The 21580-nt window shown below is 41.0% G+C and overlaps 1 protein-coding gene across 4 annotated transcripts in view; it reads left to right on the top strand.

The window, feature by feature from the left end:
* The window catches only part of LOC129775597 (potassium voltage-gated channel protein eag), an 84592-nt gene extending 77006 nt beyond the window's left edge, over nucleotides 1-7586 (top strand). For 2 of the 4 annotated variants that reach the window (XM_055780507.1, XM_055780508.1), the window contains exons 17-18: nucleotides 2295-2573; nucleotides 2666-7585. In XM_055780507.1, the coding sequence (XP_055636482.1) occupies nucleotides 2295-2573; nucleotides 2666-3484 (1098 nt within the window). In that variant the 3' untranslated portion in view covers nucleotides 3485-7585. Of the gene's footprint in view, nucleotides 1-2294; nucleotides 2574-2665 lie in introns of all 4 variants that reach the window. The other 2 variants (XM_055780509.1, XM_055780510.1) reach the window with 2 other exon arrangements.
* Nucleotides 7587-21580: the final 13994 nt, after the last annotated feature.

Here is a 21580-nt window from a genome sequence, read left to right on the forward strand (position 1 = left end):
GCTGTTTCCACAACCGATTGGCGTTCATCCATAAAAGTATGCGAGAATCTGTTTCCAATTATTTTATCCAAAATGCTGCCGTTGAGCGGAGCATGAGAAAGCATCAGGGAGAAAAGTTCTACACATTTTCCGACTTTGTAACATGCGTTGAACAGGCTAACATAGTTGAGAACCCGATTGTAACAATTATGGACAGTACCATTTTTTTCCAATCCAAAATACAATTGAAAACATTGAAAACATAAGATAATCCCGTCCAGAATAATCCGATGTAAAGCAGATACAGTTTATACGAGTATGTTTTAAGTTTTGTTACAAGATGCGTTTCGATGGAGGATTTAGAAAAGTGCAGCTTTTCACCAAATCCGACATTTACCCTTCAATCAACACTCAGCTTCAATCCATCCGAAAGAGAAATGACTATGTGAGAAAGTAAACAGCGTCAAGAAGCTTTATCGCTTGATACCTGAGGATAGAAGACATCATTGCCATCAAAAGACATCAATTCTGGTAATCAACAATTAAATTGATGAGTTTAAACTAATTAGTTACAATTTTTATTTGCAACATGTGATCGATCAAGGATGATTTTTTCCTTTGAGGTGAGTTTGATTTTATGAATTTAAATATTTGACAAGATTTATAAACAGAGCAAAGTACATGATTTGTAGTTCAGAAACAAATTGCTATTATAAATGTAGCACTGCATGGGAATGGACTGTTTTGGATAAAAATATTTGACATGACGAGCTTTTCGGAAAAGTGATTTTCATTATGCTAAACGTTCATTACGGAAGATGTTTTTATGTGAAATTTGCTGTCCCTGCTAATCCATTCTATGCTATCAGATCAGATAGAAAATCACTTCCTATCACAATTAAATCACGTCATACCATAGGAAAAATGGCGCTTGCGCCACATCACAGTGGAAATGCGCCACTCCGTTTTTAGGATTTTACGGGGTCATTTTTTCACATTTCTGTAAAACTTAGCAGTTGTTTGGAATTCTTCATCGATCTTAACAAAAAAAGGAAAATGTCAATTTTGGCGCTTGCGTCACTTTGCGAGATTACGGCAGTGTAGCTTTAGGGTAATATTATTAATTGTTGCTTATTAATTGCTATGGGGTAGGGAATTATACTATAGGGCCTCAACAGGGACCATATCGAATAGGATGAGACGGAATTTAGGGGTATCATGTTTGTCGATAATATGGTTACTCACGACACTTTGGTGAAGATTGCGAGTCACCGGTTGTCACGATCTCCGTTTTTGTCCCGGGGATTATGAGGATAATGATATCAGCGATGTGTGCACCCGTGGCCGAGTGGTTAGCGTCATAACTAACATGCCGGGTGTTCGGGTTCGATTCCCGGGGGTCGGGGGAATTTTTGTCAAAGAAATTTCCTCCGACTTGCACTGTGATCACGCGTATTCTAGAGCTTGCCACTCAGAATGCATTCAAAGCGTGTTATTTGGCATAGAAATCTTAACTAAGTACTAATAAAAATGACGCAAGTAATACTACGTTGAGACGGCGAAGTTCCTCTAGGAACGTTAGTGCCATTGAAGAAGAAGAAGAAGATATCAGCGACCACAGGGTCTTGTCTTTACACCGATCACTAAGGCTTGGCGACCACGTACTCCTCACAAAAGTGTTCCATCTTTTCGGACCGCGCGCACTCTACCTCCTAAATCTCCTATCCTTCTCCCACTTCTAGACTGTCCTTTTTTCCGTGGGTGACGTATCTCCCTCAAAAGTCGCAGAGAAGTTTCAGTGGATACGATTGCATCGAAACACGAAACGATGCAACTTCCCTGTCGACATACAGATAGCGCTAGTCGAAAGCTGTCAACTTTCGACGGGGTCAAACATGACGTTACAATAATGAAAAATCAGTCATTTGTGAAAAATATTGGAGAAGTTTAGAAATTGTCTTCGCCAATAACAATTCTATAAAGCAAACTATGTCTTTCGTCTAGTAGCAACATCTCAGAAAGGTCCCTATTCTCTCTAAAAATCTCTTCTTCGTGGATTAAATTTTAATGATGCCGCCAGTTGAACTTGATATGAGCTGGTATAACGTCTCGTTGTCAAAAGTTCGAAATCGAATTAATCAGATGTATCAATGTGTGTTGCCCGGAAACTTTATTACGCATCTAGTATCATTCTCATATTCATTGATGTTCCCCTTTGATACCTCAATAAACAAAGAAATGAATCACAACCAAACAATAATGTGCCAGAAACATCCTCCAATTAGGTCTTCAACACTATTTTCGCTCAATTACAGCTGCCAGCTAAGCTCACATTAACAGAAGATTCTCGTATCCTAACAACCGTCCCATCACCGTCTCCATCTCCGTCACCATCGTCAGGGCCTCCATCAGCGAAGGGTCCCCGAGCCAGCAAATGGGGTCGACTGCTGGGCAGTTCCAGCGTGGATTCAGCCAGCGACACCAGCACAAAGGTAGCTGTATCTAGAAGCTTAAGTGCACGTGAGAGTTTGCGTGAAAGTGCACAAGGTAGAGCAAGTAGTAGCTCAAGTAGTAATGGCGGTCAAGGCAATAAGGTAGCTTTCTCTTCTGTTATGTAGTGATATTCACACTAGCCATAATAATTAAAATAATTTTTGTTATGTTGCACGTTATTCTTATCTCACAGATTTTCCCTAAAGCCCCGAAGTTGTCGCAAGGTCCTGCCACATTGGCGCGACAGGACACGATTGATGAAGGAGGTGAGGCAGATCATACACCGAATAAAGAACGACCCAACGTTGTGCACATAGAGCGGGAAGCGGTAAAACATCCCACTTTGGAACGGCAGCCTACGGAGCGAGATCGCTTACTAGATAATACCAGTGGAAATAGAGAGCGCGAACGAGAACGTGAACGCGAGCGTGAGAGGGAACGAGAAAGAGAAAGACATATGGAGCGAAATTTGTCACTCGAACGTGAGAGACAAATTGAGATGGCACAATCAAGAGCTACCACGTCGGATACATACGATACGGGTCTACGAGAGCAGCCTTCAACGCTAGCACAGCGTGACTTAATTGCAACTGTATTGGACATGAAGGTAGATGTCCGCCTAGAGATGCAACGTATGGCACAAAAGATGAGCAAAATAGAAGATCTGTTGAACGATCTAAACAATCGAATACAGGTGGATTCTTCTGGGCAGAGTTCTCCAGGGGATATGACCGGTACCAGTGTGGTGCCAACGTCATCTGTAGGCACAAACAACAGCTCCAACACCACCAATCCAACAACGAGTAATCTAAATCCGTTCGTGACAGCTACAACGGCGGCTAGCACGACCGGTGGTGCCGGTGGCAATGGCCTTGGACCCATTCTATTACGGAAGCGACGTTCCAAGAGTCGCAAAGCACCAGCACCTCCGAAGCAGAGTCCTGAACAAACCAGACTACTCGAGGCAGAGCAACCAACATCATCCTCCACAAGGAAGCGCGAATTCCTCTAGCCTAGAATTCTTCTGCGTCATCAATCGGACAACTCAAGTGAACAATAGTTTAAGTTTTCGCATTCAACGTGATCTGAACGATGATGTTTCATTTCTGCACAATTACCAATTACCATGCCTGAGAAAAATCTTTTTAAAATTTTATGGGACTCTAAGTGACACGGGAAGGATCGTAGAAGCGATAGGTTACACATCGGAGAATAGCTTCGCATCGGGTGGGCTACGGTAAGATGTCTATTTCAAATTGCTATTGCTCGGGAGACGCGAGATCGGCCAATAATTCTATTTTTTTTTCTAAATTCCCGTCCTTTTTTGAAAAATCACGCATGTTCGCTGCTTTTCGACGAATTTAACAAGTAACAGTTTAAACAATTTCAATGTAGGATTATGTCTTTCGGGAAAGAACATTTTAGGGGGATCAAACCGTAAAACCTCAAATCAACCGTTTCTTGAAAATTGTCCAATTTCGAGCGCTAGTTGTTCAATAATGCGGACTTGACGACAGCATAAACTCTCTGCAACTATTTGGAACTGAGTTCAACGTCTTTCGCTGCGATCGGAGTCCTTCCAATAGTTCCAAGTCCAGATTTGGTGGAGTCGTCATCGCAGTAGCTCGTCGTTTCACTGCTGTAGCGGTTCAAAAGAGAGACGGAGGTTCTTTGGAACAGATTTGTGTCTCTACTACCATACGTGCAAAAAGGATGTTACTTTGCACAGTATATATTCCTCCCGACCGCAGTCGTGACATGGGGGTTTATGATTCCCATTTGTCTTCAGTGCGAGAGTTGTGTGACCGTGCGTTCTCTGATGACACAGTTTTAATATGTGGCGATTACAATCAGCCTCATATTGCGTGGGAACCGCATGCAGATTCAGTTATTGACCTGAATTCCTCTTCGACCTCGACGGCGAGTGTTGCTCTATTGGATGGAGTCACCTTTCTCGGTCTTCAGTGTAACTTCATTCGGAATTTTCGTGGCCGCACATTGGACCTAGTTTTCTGCGCTCCCGACGTTAATATAGCCATCAGCGAATGCGTAGCCACTGTTAGCGGTGGATCTCCACCATCCTCCGTTAGTACTATCGTTATCGACTACAGGTAGAGCAATGTCGGCTGCTGAGGATCGAAACGAAGCTGAACAATCGCTTTTTATTGATTTCGCTGCATTCAATGAGTTTCTGGGTAGCTACAATTGGAGTGTCCTTGGTCAGGACGTGAATGACATGGCGGCGCGGTTTTGCGAAATTGTCTGCAAATGGCTCGTAACTAATACTCCTCGAAAGAAACCTCCGATGTATCCAGCTTGGAGCACTCCACTCCTTCGTGTCCTACGTCGTGCCAAAAATTCATGCCAACGCAAATTGCGTCGTCGACGAACTCTTGAAGCAAAACACAACTTCCGATTCGCTAGCAATGCATAACGCAGCCTTAACGCAACTCTCTACAAATCGTACGTGCTTCGTGTCCAGACAAACTTGCGTAGAAATCCAAGAAGTTTCTGGAATTTTGTCAATCCAAAGCGGAAAATTGCATATATTCCGTCTAAGGTATTCTTGGGAGATCGGGAGTCGTCCTCTGTTCCTGAAACATGTAATTTGTTTTCAAAACACATTGCTTCAGTGTTTGTAGTTGATGCAGCCACCCCGTCGGAAGCCGAGAGTGCTGCAGCTAACGCTCCGGAGAATTTAATAGACTTGCGGCCATTCGTTATTACCCCACAGATGGTTGTGAAGGGCGTAAAAAAGTTGAAACGTTCAACAGTACCTGGTCCTGATGGCGTTCCAGCGATAGTTTTTTGCCGCTGTGCTACATCCTTGGCTCTTCCACTCTCCCGTATATACACAGCTTCGTTGGATCAAGGGATATTTCCTGACGTGTGGAAGCACTCCTTTATGTTTCCCATCTTTAAGAATGGAGACAAGTGTAACGTGACTAATTATCGTGGTATAACCAGCTTATCTGCTGGATCTAAGTTATTTGTCGATTACTGAATCGGTCCTCCACTTCCGCTCGGACATGATGTGTACGATTGCACTGTTCACAGCGTTTTAGGTACCCTCGTCACGACACATTTCACACGATTCCTAGCATGAAGGGTAGACATACGAATACGACGTGTTCCGGAGTTTCCTCCACATCTCCACACTCCGGACAAAGAGGCGATCTTGTGCAGATACTGCCTGAAGCAGCCATAACCAGACAAAAACTGCGTTAAGTGGAAATTCACTTCTCCATGTTTCCGGTTCGCCCAGCCCATTAGTGTCGGTATGAGCCTGTGCGTCCATCTGCCGTTTTGAGCCGCACTCCACTCTTGATGCCACCTAGTCATCGACTCCGCCCTCACTAGCTTCCGGATTCCTCTGATTCCCTCCCTCATATAGCACTCGCTGTCCTCCGCCAAGATGATGTCGATGGGGAACAACCTGGCTATGACGCAGACCGCTTCTGTTAATATGGTTCTGTACGCACTCGCGACTCGCTTTGCCATGAGCCGGTACGTACTACTCAGAACCCTCGTGTTCCGCTGAGTTTCTAATACCGCGATCCAGGCTGGACCCCCGTATCGTGATGTCGATGAGGAGACTCTAACCACCACACGGTTCTCGAAGTAGCTTCTCAGCAGAGATAGTCTGAGACTTTTATCGTGTGGGGCGCAGTCACGATGGCACTATTGAACGCATTCTTAACGTTGATCGTTATCACTGCGCAATATCGATTTCCTCTGCGCTTCTGTTTGGATGCTTTGTTGGCTCTTTCGACCACTATGCAAATTGCATCTACCGTAGGTCTCCCTTCCCGAAATCCGAACTGATTATCGGACAGTCCACGAGCTCTGAAAAATTTCTCTATTGAAAGAAAAATTTTAACGCTTTCGCGTGAGTTCTGTTACAATACTAAAAAATTTATTCAAAAGTTTCACAATATATACATGGTTCCTTAAACTAAGATTGACGAGGAACATCTCCTCTCTCTCTCTTGAAAACCGATAACATATCGGTTTCGTTTAGATCATCTACCTTCCTTGTCCCTTCTTCTAGCGTATGGTAACGTGCAGTCTGAGACGGCTGCACTACCCTAAGAAAATACCTTAAGTTTATAGCACCTCGTCGGTGCGCCTATCTTATTCTTGGATTTCCCCTTTCCATCCTTCGCTCTAAATAACATCCTTTTATTTTATTACACCCTGCTGGTGTATCTGGCTGAGCGCAGCTAGGGATGGAAAAGGGTAATAAAAATGCATCCTAAATGATGCATGCATTAAATTGTTTACCGGACGCTATTTAAATATTCGTCCATTCTGAATTTATGACCGGCAATAATTTCGAACTACAAGCGTTTTCTAGCCTAACAAAACACTTGAGCTCTTACATCTTTTAATTGCCTTACATTGGTCCTTTCTAAACGTTTCTATACCTCGCTTGGAGGTCTTTTCTAAATATAATCTCAAATATTGCTTATCTTATGGATCTGTAACTCGATCCGCGATAAGCCTCAGCTGTCCGTAACATTCCGGACTCCGTAAATCTACTACATAGATTTACTCAATTATAGACAACTATCACGGTTTAAAATAATAGGAATATTTCTTGATTCTTCCTGAACTCTATTTAGCCGTATCATGTCTAATAACGAAGGCGGATCATCATTTCTTCTATTATTTTGTCTATTACTTCTTCTCTTTAATTTTATGTATACGTAAATTCCTACTATTATAATCATTGAAATAACAGTTATGGTACCTCCAAATGTATATACGTGTTTCTTTTTTATAAAATCGTCTTCAGGTATTACTGTATCCTTTATATCTACCTTTTCATATGGATTTCTACTCGAGATAGTTGTATTCAAATTTTCATTTATGTTTGGTTTTTCTAGTACATATGGTAGTTTCTGAATAGGTTTAAAAAATATTCTAGCTTCCCCGTTATGTCCAGATATTTGGGCATAACGAATAGTTTTTTCTGTTAGGATCTTACAATCTGGGAACAGTTCTATGATCGCGTTCTTATAAGGCGGTGACATGGCTACATTATTACAATGGATTATTATCTTGCTAGGGTCGCTCGTTGTGTACAATATAGAGTTGATCTTATTCAATTTTGTTAACATGGTGTATGGTTCTTCCATCATCTTTGTTGAGCATTTTTGTTTTATCGTTTCATGAAGTAATGCTCCAGCTATGCAATCTGGAACTCTGGTTAATTCTGGCTGATTTACCACATAATGACTTTCATTAAGCTTTATTAAATTTCCATCTGGGTAAAAAAATTCATGTTTATTATTAATTGCTATTACATGGTGATCTATTTTTATAACACTTCCATTTTCAGGAATAGGGATTACATTGAATACTTCGAAGTTTTCCTTATTAATAATTACATTTTCCATTATTATATTTACTGTTCCATTTTCAATTTTAATGTTGTATTTAACTGCAAGTGGGTCTCTAAGGATTGAGTATCCTTCTGGTAATTGCTTCTTTATATTTTGAATTGCCTTTTGCATTTCATTTTCGGCTAAAGGGTGAGTCTTAATTATCCTGTATTTTCGAGTTATGCCATCAATCAATTGCAAAGCTAACGTTGTGGTCTCAAAACATTTTCTTGCGAATATATTAGTTCTTTCTTCGGAATACTTTCCCTTCAAAGATAACATTCCTTCATTTAGTCTACGAATTCTTACGCTTAATTCATCTCCCATATTTTTGCTTCTTTGATTCAATAGTCTCATGGTTTGTGAGATATCATGAAGTTTTTGCTCTTCGTGAATACGCAAAGACTGTACTTCGTCTTCCACATCATTACTCCCAAATAACAGGTCTTTCAAAAACCCAAGTATTCCACGACTCCTTTTTGATCGTGATAAAAAATTTATTTCTTGTTTTGCATTGTTACATTGTCGTTCTATCGACATTACAAGTTCTGTCAAAGCGCTGTCTTGAGTTACATTCCCCATGAACTTCAAGGTTCTTTCTAAGTTCGAATGAATAGAGTCTAGCATAGAAATATCGTCGTTAGGAATTAAGTTGGATACAATATTTGTCCTCCAAATTCCTCGCTTTACTATACATGACCCAACATGATCAAACATTAAACCCCCTTCCTCAATAGGCTGGATGTTGACGGCATTTGTCAAATTTACCAGTACTAGAATTGCCATTGCGGTTACGATAGCCTTTTGTATCGTGCCGGTATATGGTCTTATTTTACCTATGACTTTCTTTTTTGTTTGTGGCTTCGGTTTCAATTTTGACGCCAGCTCTTTTACATGCTCGATGTTAACCGTTTTTCTTACTCCCCATTCTTGAGGATTTCGCGGTCCCTTAATTTCCTCTTTACTCCCTGGGGCACTTTTAATTACTCCAACAAAGTTAAGAGGTGGTGAGGAAATAGTGGTATCTTTTGAGCTCTCGATTTCATTGTTCTTACTTACATCTAATACTGCTAATTTTACAGCTGGTCTAGTAATTTCACCTTTAATTGTTTCCACGGTAGCGGATCTAACTTGCCCATCCATATTAGTTGTTGTTCTTATCACCTTGCCCTTATGCCATTTACCTTTCTTTTCTTCATCGGCAAAAACCACGATATCCCCTACCTTTATAGGTTTAGTCTTCTCCAACCATTTATGTAGACATTGATTTTTACGCATTTTTGATTCTTGACCACGTAGTCTGTTCATGGCTGATTGATAGCTATGCGGAAATTGTACATCCTCCTGTTTCCAAAGCAGCCCAATTTCATAACTTCCTTCTTCATATTTCAAAGTGGAATTCATGATATCAATCGATCTTTTTTCATCGTTAGACATCAAGGTTTTTACAGGTACTTTTATCCCGAAATCTTCTAGGCTAAAATAATTTTCCATCATTTTATTGAAATAATCTGATGAATCAATTTCGTCGTTCATCAGCACGTGTCCTTTCAATTTTTTATGTTCGTTAGTTTGCCCGAACAAAACCCATCCGAGTTTAGTGTTCTGTGCGACTGGTTCATTAAATTTACCTGATCGCGTCTCCCTACCGCTTATCAAAAACGAATGCGGTAAACCTAACAGTATTTTTGGCATAGCATTTTCATATCCTTCGAGAGTTATATCTTCTAAGTGATTGTATTCTCGTCGTAATTCATGAATATTCATTGACTGTGAGGGAAGAGATAATTCCGACACAGTCCTCAAATTATGTATGTTATAACGTTGATTATTGCATCCTTGTATACTTAGGGAAATTTCTTCACTATCTAGTTCTTGCTGAGTTTCGCCATTAGTCCAAACCAGCGTTAAGGGGTTGTTACGCCCTTGTGTTCCAAGTTTATTTTTAATATCAGCGTGAATCAAACTTACTGATGACCCAGGGTCTAAAAATGCGAAAGTTTTAATTTCCTTTTTTCCGCAGCCCAATGTAACTGGAAGGATTTGATACAGTATTTTGTTCTCTTTATTTACATGACAATTAACGCTTTCTGTATTATTAAGGTTAGCATCTCTCTGAGTTGCTCTATGCAGTAATGCGTGGTGTCTAAGTTTGCATCCATCGATTCCACAAGGCTTTGCGATCCTGCAATCTTTTGCCATGTGGTTTGTATAATTACAACATGCTAAACATAGCCTGTGTTTAAAAATAAAATCACTCCTTTGTTGAACGTTCATATTTTTAAAAATTGAACATTCTGATGTCTTATGCTCGTTTCGGCATGCGAAACACTTTGGTAGGCGCTTCGGCCTATATTTTTGTTCCTTTACAGCATGTGTATTCAAATATCCGCTCTTATGAGGTTTTTCTTTCCTCTCCGACTGTAGCATCGTGGCCAACTCTTCTTGAGGTTTTAACCAATTATAAAGGTCCTCTAGCGTCGGTATAAATGGATCAATTATATCTCTTGTTTTCTTTGTATCAGCTACAAACTTGATCCATTGATGATGCAAGTCGTTTGGAAGTTTTAAAACTAAATCACGAATCAATCTAGGATCATTGAGATATTCATCGTGTTTTAGTATTTTTATATTTGTCACGAAACAATCAAGCGATGTTACAAAATCAATCATTGTTTGGGGTGATCCAAAATGTGGATTCCTCGCATTTAGCATTTCCTTCAATAAATTCGAATAAATGGTTTCGGGATTTCCGAACCGTAGATTTAGTTTTTCCATTATTTTTGGAACATTAGCTTTATCGATTAAAAGAGCGCTCACTAATTTCAGCGCGTCTCCTTTGAGATATTTCTGTAAACGATTTATATTTTCTAAATCGGAAAAGTTTCCTTGAAGGGTAGTTTCTTCGAACGTTATTTTAAATCTAGGCCATATCTTATATGACCCATCAAAATAGGGGAGGTCTAAGAGAGATTGCCGGTGTAACAGTCTATTTGAATCAGGGGTTTCTTCTCTACCCTCGTTCTTAATTTTAAGAGTTTCTACTAGAGCCCGCATAGATTCTCTATGGATATTCATCATCTCTTCTATTGGTGTTGGTTGTGTTTTTTGAAGTCTTAACAATTCGTTCTCTATGGTCTTGCATTTGGGGCATATCCATCTTTCTGTTTGTTTAGGTTTTTTATTTAGGCCGGCGCATGTCAAATGGAACCATCGGTCACATTCATCGCACGCGACTAAATCGTCCCTAGAATCAGGCTCATTGCACAAGCGGCAATTGCCATTCTTATTCCTAATGAATTGATAAGACATGACTAAACTAAAATGGAAAAATCACACCTTTTTTGTTGATCCGGTCCTATCTCCGTCTTTCCGTGTTGGTGCTTGGGCGATTCTCTCCTTGTCCTGGGAGGCCTTCTGGCTCGGATGTTGTTGTCACCTCTGGTGGTGCTACTGCTGGTGCTGCTGCGTCTACTGCTGCTTAAGGTTTTTGCTGGTTAATTCACTTATATTTGTCTCCGTTTGAAAGGAACACTTTTGGCATCCACTGCCGGTTTCTTAATCAATTCACAATGTTTATTTCGGTTGAAAGAAACACTTTTGGCATCCACTGCCGATTGAAGAGTTCGCAAATTATCTTTGAAAAAGACTTTTTATTCGCGATTAACACTGTTGGCATCCACTGCCGATAAATTTTCGCGAATTATCACTTCTCGCATCCACTGCTGAGAAGAGTTCACTTTTGGCATCCACTGCTATTTGAAGAGTTCGCGAATTAACTTTGAAAAAGACTTTTTATTCGCGATTAACACTGTTGGCATCCACTGCCGATAAATTTTCGCGAATTATCACTTCTCGCATCCACTGCCGAGAAGAGTTTCACTTTTGGCATCCACTGCTATTTGAAGAGTTCGCGAATTAACTTTGAAAAAGACTTTTTATTCGCGATTAACACTGTTGGCATCCACTGCCGATGAATAGTTCGCGAATTAACTTTGAAAAAGACTTTTTATTCGCGATTAACACTGTTGGCATCCACTGCCGATAAATTTTCGCGAATTATCACTTCTCGCATCCACTGTCGAGAAGAGTTCGCGAGTTTCACTTTTTTCCACTTTGGAAATCTTCACTGCTCCTCTCTGGAGCCACCATGAAAAATTTCTTTATTGAAAGAAAAATTTTAACGCTTTCGCGTGAGTTCTGTTACAATACTAAAAAATTTATTCAAAAGTTTCACAATATATACATGGTTCCTTAAACTAAGATTGACGAGGAACATCTCCTCTCTCTCTCTTGAAAACCGATAACATATCGGTTTCGTTTAGATCATCTACCTTCCTTGTCCCTTCTTCTAGCGTATGGTAACGTGCAGTCTGAGACGGCTGCACTACCCTAAGAAAATACCTTAAGTTTATAGCACCTCGTCGGTGCGCCTATCTTATTCTTGGATTTCCCCTTTCCATCCTTCGCTCTAAATAACATCCTTTTATTTTATTACACCCTGCTGGTGTATCTGGCTGAGCGCAGCTAGGGATGGAAAAGGGTAATAAAAATGCATCCTAAATGATGCATGCATTAAATTGTTTACCGGACGCTATTTAAATATTCGTCCATTCTGAATTTATGACCGGCAATAATTTCGAACTACAAGCGTTTTCTAGCCTAACAAAACACTTGAGCTCTTACATCTTTTAATTGCCTTACATTGGTCCTTTCTAAACGTTTCTATACCTCGCTTGGAGGTCTTTTCTAAATATAATCTCAAATATTGCTTATCTTATGGATCTGTAACTCGATCCGCGATAAGCCTCAGCTGTCCGTAACAAGCTCCCTCCGTGCATTTCGTCAGCCTATTGAGGATGATTCTCTCCAGAAGGTTCCCAAGAGCAGTAGTACTAGTTTTTGTACCTTCCATGGATCCGGAAAGTAGCAATCGTCTAGACACTTCTGCATTGCTGTCCTGAACATATCAGGGAATGCTACATTGGGGATTCCATCTGGGTCAGGCGCTTTTTTCGTTTTGAGGCGTTCGGTGTTATTAATCTCATCCTCTCTATATGGCGTGGGTGGCCAAGTCGTTGGGTCGTGCTGCAGGAGTAACCCTTCCACGATAATTGTTAGTGCACCACTGTAATCCGGCAAAAGCTCCAAACTCCAATAGCGAAAAATTCGCTGACTCCGTCAGTCGTTCATAAGGTTTGAACCAAAAGAATTACAAATCTTTTACTCCACCAGCGTCAACTATATGCTACCATTAGCAACGGTAGTTCAGCCAGAAGTGACGTTTCTATCCGCTACTCGCCAGCTTCTCATTCTCTCTTCCTTCTGTTGTTGTATTGGTAATACTCCTCCATCACCAATGATTCGCTCGAGTATAGTGAGGATGTTGCGTGAGATCGTGTGTTGTGTTGAGTATGGTGTGTTATTTTTTATTCTCAGCTAGTCAATTCCAATGATCTCAGTTCCTTCCGATCTCTGGCTCTTGTCCCTCATATTTCTTTCGCTTTCATCGGAAAATCGCAACGCGGGTCGACTTTGCCAGCGGCTGCACCGGAGTATTGAAACATGGAAGGATTAATTGTCCCTGTTCGTTTTGCCAAAGCGGGGAGGTAGTTCAATCGTGTTTTTGCTCACCACGCTTCGACAACGTTGAATTATTCCAACAACGAACGATGTTTTAGGAGTATTTACTCGCTGTTAATAGGCTCTAATCTGTGTACATAGCTGAACAGTGTACGTTTAGTCCGCTTTGATGTCCTTGGCATGATATCATCAATGTTTTGCGGTGACTACCTTTTCCAGCATGTAGATGTTTGCACCCAGTTTTTCTCTCACCATGGCGGAAATGATTTTTGGATCCAGTTTTCGATTCACGCGGTCGCTTTTTGAGGACTGTGAGAAGTTTTTACGCTATACTACACATCCCACCTTGAAGTCTACCAAACGCTTACGTCGATTGTAACGAGTTTTCGTGATTGCTCTGGATATTCTATAGTACATTCTTTGCACAGCTGACAAGGCTGATCTCTACGTTTAACAGAACCTAAACGCTTCGGAAGATCCAAAAGTTGCCCAATAACTTGAGTATTACGTCTCTTCCATAATTTGCAAATTGTGAACTAACGCTTGTCACTTCATGTTTCGTTGATTGCAGCCGTTATCGCCGAAAGACTTTCGTCCCAAATTCTGTGGTCTTCTTTTATGTGCGGTCTAATAAAGATTATCAAAACTCGATTGACACCGTGCGCAATATCAGACAATAAAATGTTGTTTTCATATGGACGATGTTGTACCTAGTGAGGAATGACTTGAACAAACCTGCTTGGAATTGCTTTACATTGTCGGACAATATGATTCTTGGACGGGAGTGCTTAGGAAATTCTATTCTTCTATAAATCTTATTGCCACTGAGTCCGCATTCCGCATGGCGTGTGTTTTGATATATTTGGTTATCTAATCAACCACCACCAAGGAATACTGTGTTGCTCCTCTCGGATCTCGTAAATGGACCTACAAAGTCTACCGATATTACTTCCATGGAAATCTCGCAGGTTTCGCATTTCCCATCTGGGGCATTAATGTTAAGTTTGGTGCTTTTCTAGATATTGGAAAAAAAAAACTTCGCACCGTCTCTTAATAGCAATTTATTGTATAAACTCGTATTTGAATAGCTTTAAGTTGCAATTACATATTTATATAAACTCGCTTAATTTCAATTCAAATAAGCAATCTTACATTTCAACAGTGCTTCTATTCTTCTGCTCGATATTTTCTGAAGAAATACTTCCGCTCTGTTCAATAGTCTTTCCAGTAGTTAGTAAAACCAAGATGGTGGAGTTAACAGGTGGCTCGTAATTTACACTATTTAGAAAAGACGTATGAGGAATGGCAAGACGAAAAGTTTGGATTTGTTTATGTTATTACTTACGTTGGTATGGTTACATTTGATTTCGTCGAAGGTATTTGAAGCAGTATAATAAATAAACAGTTGTCGTTGAAAATGGTAACCTAGTAACCTTTATGCATATGCTTCCGCCAGCTGGCTTGGCTGATGTGATATGATTTATTCAGGGAATGCTTTAATCGTGTTACCGCCACTGGCGCATAATTTGCAGCTTTGTTTTTTGTGCTGGTTCATAACGGCAATCAACCGTGCCGGCGATACTGTAGTCAATGTTTAGATACCATCTATGTAAATAAGTTCAAACTTACGGGATACGTCCGAACGGCAATTCTGACATTACGTTTTACCTTCCACTTCACTTTCCTTGAGTAAAACTAACAAGTTGGAAATGGTTGTCATGGTAGCATCGCTAATTACTGCTTATTGCCTGTCAGAATTCACATCATCGGTAGGTAGGGTTTCCAGCGGTGCATCTGTGACAACATTAGCTTTACAAACCTTGCAAGTCCTAACATAATTGCTCATGAAGTTGTCTTCTAAATGGCAACTAGTTTGCGAACAAAACGGCGCATATTTGACTTAAATTGGATAATTTTAAGTATGTTAAATAAAGCGTCAAATTGGATCAGAAATACGACATTTCTTTTTCCCCAACCCCTATATATTAGAGTGCCAATGGATGTATGGGAAAAAAGTGACCCTCGAATTTTCAAAACGAACTTGGTTAAAAATGTTGGTTCCCACGAAAAACTACCCTATGCAAAATATCAGCTCAATCAGACTTCACTTACTAGTGTCAAAGGGGTTTGGGTTTTTTGAAAACCGAAAAATCACCAAAAACATTTTTTCGAGATAACAGTAAATCTCGACGTTTCATGCAATTATAAGACTTTTGGCATCGAAAAACTTTTTTCGGAAACCCAAATTTCCTCACTCCCCCTTTGGGTGATTTTTTGAGAAAACTAAAATTTCGAGATCTGCGACAATAGTAATTGAAGTCCGTATGAGCCAATATTTTGCAGAGGGTATTTTATCGTGCAAATCAACATTTCGCAGGGAGTCCCGTATGAAAAATCGATGTGACGATTCATTGGCACCCTAAACCATTCGTTTTGCCTTGTATTGCGAAAAAACGACTAAATCCGAGTGTCGATTTTTGACAATAAAAAATTTTAAAGATGACAGTAGATTTCGACGTTTTTGACGCAATTTGAAGACATTTGGCATCAAAATTTTTTTTACTCAAATTCTGACCACTGTGCGACACTAGTACATGAAGTCCGATTGAGCTGATATTTTGCATAGGGTAGTTTTTGTGAGAATCAACATTTTTAATCAAGTTCGCTTTGAAAATTCGAGATGACAGTTTTCATTGGCACTCTAATGTATATATTGTCTGGTTCGGAAATTAAAAACTCCAGTGCTGATGCGATACCATTACTCAGCGTTTGGATGGTCAATATGACTCAAAAAATACATTCAGTTTTTCTATATACTCCCATTTTACCTCGCCGTTCTTTGACTGCAGAACTTTTTTAGCGTGAAGAGTATTACATACCAGTTTCATCATATGTACCATATCTTGTAATATATACACTTCATATGAACTGCAAACGTGAATAAAACTGGTTTTTAGCGGTCGATCAAAATCAATCCAAAGGTTGCACCCCAGAGCGTAGGCAGTTGCTATGTTCGTCCTTGTACCTATGTACGTCCTTGTTTACTCCTGCTTCGTGCAGTTTTTAAAGAACTGTTGTTATTAAGTTCTTCTTGTCCTTAGCCTTCACACCATAAGTAAGTATCCTACAGAAACCTTCCACGATTCTTCTACCCCAGAGACCAAGAATACCAGGGTCTTTTTAACTGGTGTCATGTTTTCATCCGACGTGTTTGAGGTGACGATTCCTTAGAAGGTGCTTATATGTCGGTTACATTGTACCTGTTGACGAATCGCCATCTCTTCCATGAGTAGACATCCTAGCAACTCTTTTCTTTCTGTCGCTTTCTGTTTGAGCACCGTCAGAGCTAAGCTAAGCTAAGCGTTTACGTACCATCGTCTGATAATCGTTGAATGAGGCAATGCATTTCCAAAAATTTGTCGTACGTATCCATATCCTCGAGAGGAATGAAAATGGAGCGTTGTCGCAAATTTTCGTAATGCCTCACTGGAAGATACGCACGACTAACTTCTAGCCTTTCTCCGTATGGTGATTCGTGGCTTTGCTTTCGCTTGCTTATGTGTTGGTGATCTCCACACTCGCCACCAACATTATCTCGTCACAATGTTCGGTTGTGCTTCTTCCGTTAGCCAATATCTCATGCGATCGGGATTTAATTTTGCAAGAGAGAGCGTTGCTTTGTTGTGTGTGATATGTGTAGCAAGCAACATAGAAATATACGGCAAACGTTACTCAATAATGCAACGATCGTTTTTTTTACCCAATATGAAAATCCAAACTTTATACCGTTTGTCATGAAAAAATGTGCAAAAACATTACCAGCGCGTAAATTTCATCCATAAACTGCACACATTCTGTTGCTTTTGGGTTTTACTTGACGCCGGAAGTAAGAATGGTCTATCAAATGTGCTGGCAAGAAGCTCGTCCTCAAGGTTTTTTTTTGCTCAGAATGCTCAATGAGCTTCTTGCTCTGCGACTGGGTATGGCATTCGGTCTAAGATACAATTGTTCCTCTAGAAGAATTGAATAAAATAACAAAATGAGTCTCAGGTATCAGTGCGTGTCCAGAAACTCACCTGTCACAAAACCATTGTCGTTAAAATGACGCGTGCAGATTTTCAGACCGGTAAAAACATCACAGGCATTCATTCTCACGGTTTTTCTCCTAGACATTTTTTTGCTTCTGGTTACCCTTACGACATACGGTTTGATTTCGTTCTGCATCCGTTAAGGCAACATCCTGCACCACTTTTGACGACAGTGAATTCATCTAGAATGAAAAGTGACGGTCTCCTTCGGTCGCGCCGCTTTTCTCCTATCTTCTGTTTTCTTCTCACCTGGAATTGGAATCGGATTTAATATGATAATTATCACCCGAAGTACAACTTTACATGTGACGAAAAACTCACAGATACGCGGAGCCCAAACACGTCCGTTCGATGCGAGCGATGCCAGAGAAAAGAGAACGAATGAAGCCGCTATTCTTCCTCCACGGAAGTGAGTCTGACAGCCGCTTTGCTGTGCGACTGTTATATGCGCACGGTTGGTGATGATAGTATTTGTCATGTAAGTGTTATACTGTATGCATTTTTCCGCAATCGCGGCCCTTAAAGCTGGGCCCATAATCTATTGAGATTAAAGGAAATGCGGAACACGAGCAACGCTCACATTGACAACAACCTTTTAACGATAAAACGAGGGTTCGTGATATGTAATAATGTATCACTAGAAGTACAACTGACGAAAAAGGGGACAATACGCGCACTGGTTGTATTTTAAGGTTTGATTCTCCTCAACCGCACCGGGAAATTTTTCTATTGCGTTATTCAAAATTTGCCTTTGTTCATCTGAAAGTGGTCTCGTAAGATCAGCTGGTTCTCTCGTATCTTGATCGTACGTTGTCCCTAGCGAGCAGCATACTGGTTTCACTCCGAATGTGTTCCAGAAATTCATCCCGAAGATGATACAGTCCGGTAGTGTTGGTAACAACAGTACCGACATGGTTTCGAGTAGTTTTCTCCGCTGTCTAGCAGAGTTGTGAACTGTTTGCCCATTATTTGTACCATTGCATGGGGTCGATTATCATTCTCCAGGTTTATTATGAGCGAATTGATTTGGTTAAATTCACCAGAGATTGAGGAATGGTTGAGATGGTACGAGGATACCTGCCCCTCTGTTATTGGTTCGCTGCAGTTGCGTTTCCAGGACGCTGTCGACAGGTCGGACAGCTACACGAAGCGAAAAACCTTTCTTTCCGCAACCGTAGCAGCTTGCGGTTTCACGCAGTCCATGGAACGATGTGCATTTTCATCACAGTTCCAGCGAACGACGTTCGTTTGTCGTTGAATATTTATTTCCGTTTGATATTTTCTCCTCACGGTTAAGTGGCTGATTCTGCCTGACGTCTTTTCTCTCGAATTGGTTGGAATTGGTTTTTAACACGGGTGTGGAGTTGGTTCTAACAGAACGTCATGTTGTAACGGAATACTTCGCTGTGCATCTTGAAAGTTCATCAGTTCATCTAATTCCTAGCAGGCTTTAATCAACTGGAGCATCGTCGTTGCGTGTTGAGCTGCTGCTATCGAAGCGTGTGTTGCGTTAACATTTTTCCTGATTATGAATATTTTCTCTTGTTCACTCCTCGATGGATCCACATAGCTAAATAATGTGGAAATGTATTGATAAAACTTGTGGAACGGTTCGTTATCTCCTTTTTGATGGTGGTATGCTTCTACCCGTAATATGTAAGTGTAACTGCTCGGGAGAAATTCATGTCTTATATGTTTTTTAAAAACTTCCCACGACTCCAGTTGACCGGTAAGATACCCATTTCCGTACCAAGTGAGTGCATCGTCTAGCAACAGGTGCTTAATGGTTCTTAATAACACCAGTTCAGATACTGTTTCTGATAGCGCGAAAATTTCCACTCTCTGTGGGAAGGTGATCAATGGAGTACCATCTTTTTCGCCTTTATGGCGAAATGGCCAGTTGTGAATCGCTTTGCTCAATCTCCTTTCGTTTAGTTGCATCCGCTAGTTTACATTCGTTCAGGTCTCCGATAATTTGTAACCCAATCACGATCGTCGTAGAAATGGTCTCTCATCGGTTGCCTGTTAGTTGGCGCAGCATAAGTTGGGGGTGGATATTCCTCATTCGGCCTCCTCGCGAGGTTGCATAATTTGCCGTGTTGTTCACACTCTGTAGTGCGGCAGCGTTCACTCTATCCTCCAACGATCTCCCTCTACGAGGCTCAAAACTGTGAAGTAGATCGAATCTCTGACCCCCGGATTTTTCCGCTCTTGGCAAACTGTAATTTTCTTCCCGATGCTGTCTGCCCGCATTGCCGCAATCGTTCGGCTCACTCAAATCGGCTGGTTGATGCGCGCCTGGTGGTTGATCTTCTGGTTGACGTGTACTCAGTGGTGATCCCTGTTGTGATTGGTTTCCTCTTATCGTCGCTGCTGAATCAACTTACGTTTGCGCGGATGGGCGCGTCATTTTCAATATTGTTTTCTAAAATTAGAACTTTAAACGTTTGAATCGTTTATACAATTCAAAACTTCCATATCACCACGAACAGCACACTTAGGCTCGAGATTTGTTGGGCGCCATGTTACGAAATATCACCATCGCATGAGAACAGTAGCATCGTGTGAGATGTTTCGCTCCTCACACGGCCAGCTCACTAGCCGCCATCATGTATGAATTAGCACCACAAAAGTCACACGCACACACATACACTCTCTCTCATACTCGCATTCAGCTTTATTGGATGTTGTTCCGCGTGGTCGTGGCTCTCCTTCCAGGGGGCTGCCTTGCCAGCGGTACTGCTGGTTTCCTCTCTCTGTGTCGCAATCTTCCCGCAGTTACTCTCCTCTTCATCACTCCTTACATTCCTCATCCGTGATTCCTTTCTTTCTTCGCTATATCGCTGCCACTCAATTATTGCGAATACACTGTTTCTTTGTGAGTTCACTTCCCGCTCTTCTTGCACGATTGCCTGGCTTTCTCAACTCACAACTCACTAATTCTATGCTCTTTTGCGCTCGCCGGAAATTGCCGGACTTTTACCATTCAATTCATCCGCGCTCCGCGATTATCCACCACGACACTATGCTCTATTGCGCATCGCGTGTGCGTGAAACCTACATTACTTCTGCTAAGCGAATGCTCCAACGAACACTATCAGCACACCTCACTAACGCCAATCTGAACCTCGATAGATCATCCACCAAAAACACCACGTTTAGTCCAAGCCACTTCTGTGATTTCACACTGTATTGTTTGCCCAAGCCACTTCCGCAATTTCCCGTATTGTAGGATTACGGAACACACTGCGATTTTGTGAATGTACACATTTTCTTATGCAGTTGATGAATCCGCCCGCAATAAAGGCTGGGCCGGATCACCACCGAACGAACAATTTCGCATTAAAATTTGCTATCTCTGTTTTCGGAGAAAACGCGCGTCTATGGTCACAGAGCAAGACTGCGCTTTTCTTGCACGAGTACAGCTCCATGCTACTCTTGCTGGATGGTGTTTGTGCAAGTGCGAGGAATTTCTTTCTCGCTTCATCGCGTTTGTTATTTGTATACATCGATATTCTGCTGAGCTTGGCTCGCAGCGTGGAGCGTTTAGTCGCATGAGAGAGCGTGCTTTTGCGTGTGACATTTTATTGTTGCATCACATCTGACTAATAATGCTACACACTTTATAGCAGCGGTCGTAGTAGGCATATCTTAAATCGTTTAACAGCAATTTGTTTGGAAAACCTTTCACGTTGATCCGTTTTGTTTTGAAAAAGTTGTGCAGGATGGAAGCCTAAAGTAGTAATATGATTTTGGACACCCATATTCAAAATCCTGCGTGATGAGGTGCTAAAATCGCGATATCGTCGAAAGTGGTTAAACCGATCGTATATGATGACATTCTGCCGATGTAAATATAACAAGCTGTTAATTCCAATTTGTTTTCTATTAATTTTTTTTTATTGTTATCTTGGTTACTCACCTTGACCCGCGAATCGCGTTCATATTGATCCACTTGTATTCCGCAACTCGGTTCAGACACAACATTTAGATCCATAAGATTTGAAAATGATTTTGAGTAACACATAACGTTATCTCCATTGATCACCG

The sequence above is a fragment of the Toxorhynchites rutilus genome, chromosome 3 (assembly GCF_029784135.1).
Source record: "Toxorhynchites rutilus septentrionalis strain SRP chromosome 3, ASM2978413v1, whole genome shotgun sequence".
Classification (NCBI taxonomy): domain Eukaryota; kingdom Metazoa; phylum Arthropoda; class Insecta; order Diptera; family Culicidae; genus Toxorhynchites; species Toxorhynchites rutilus.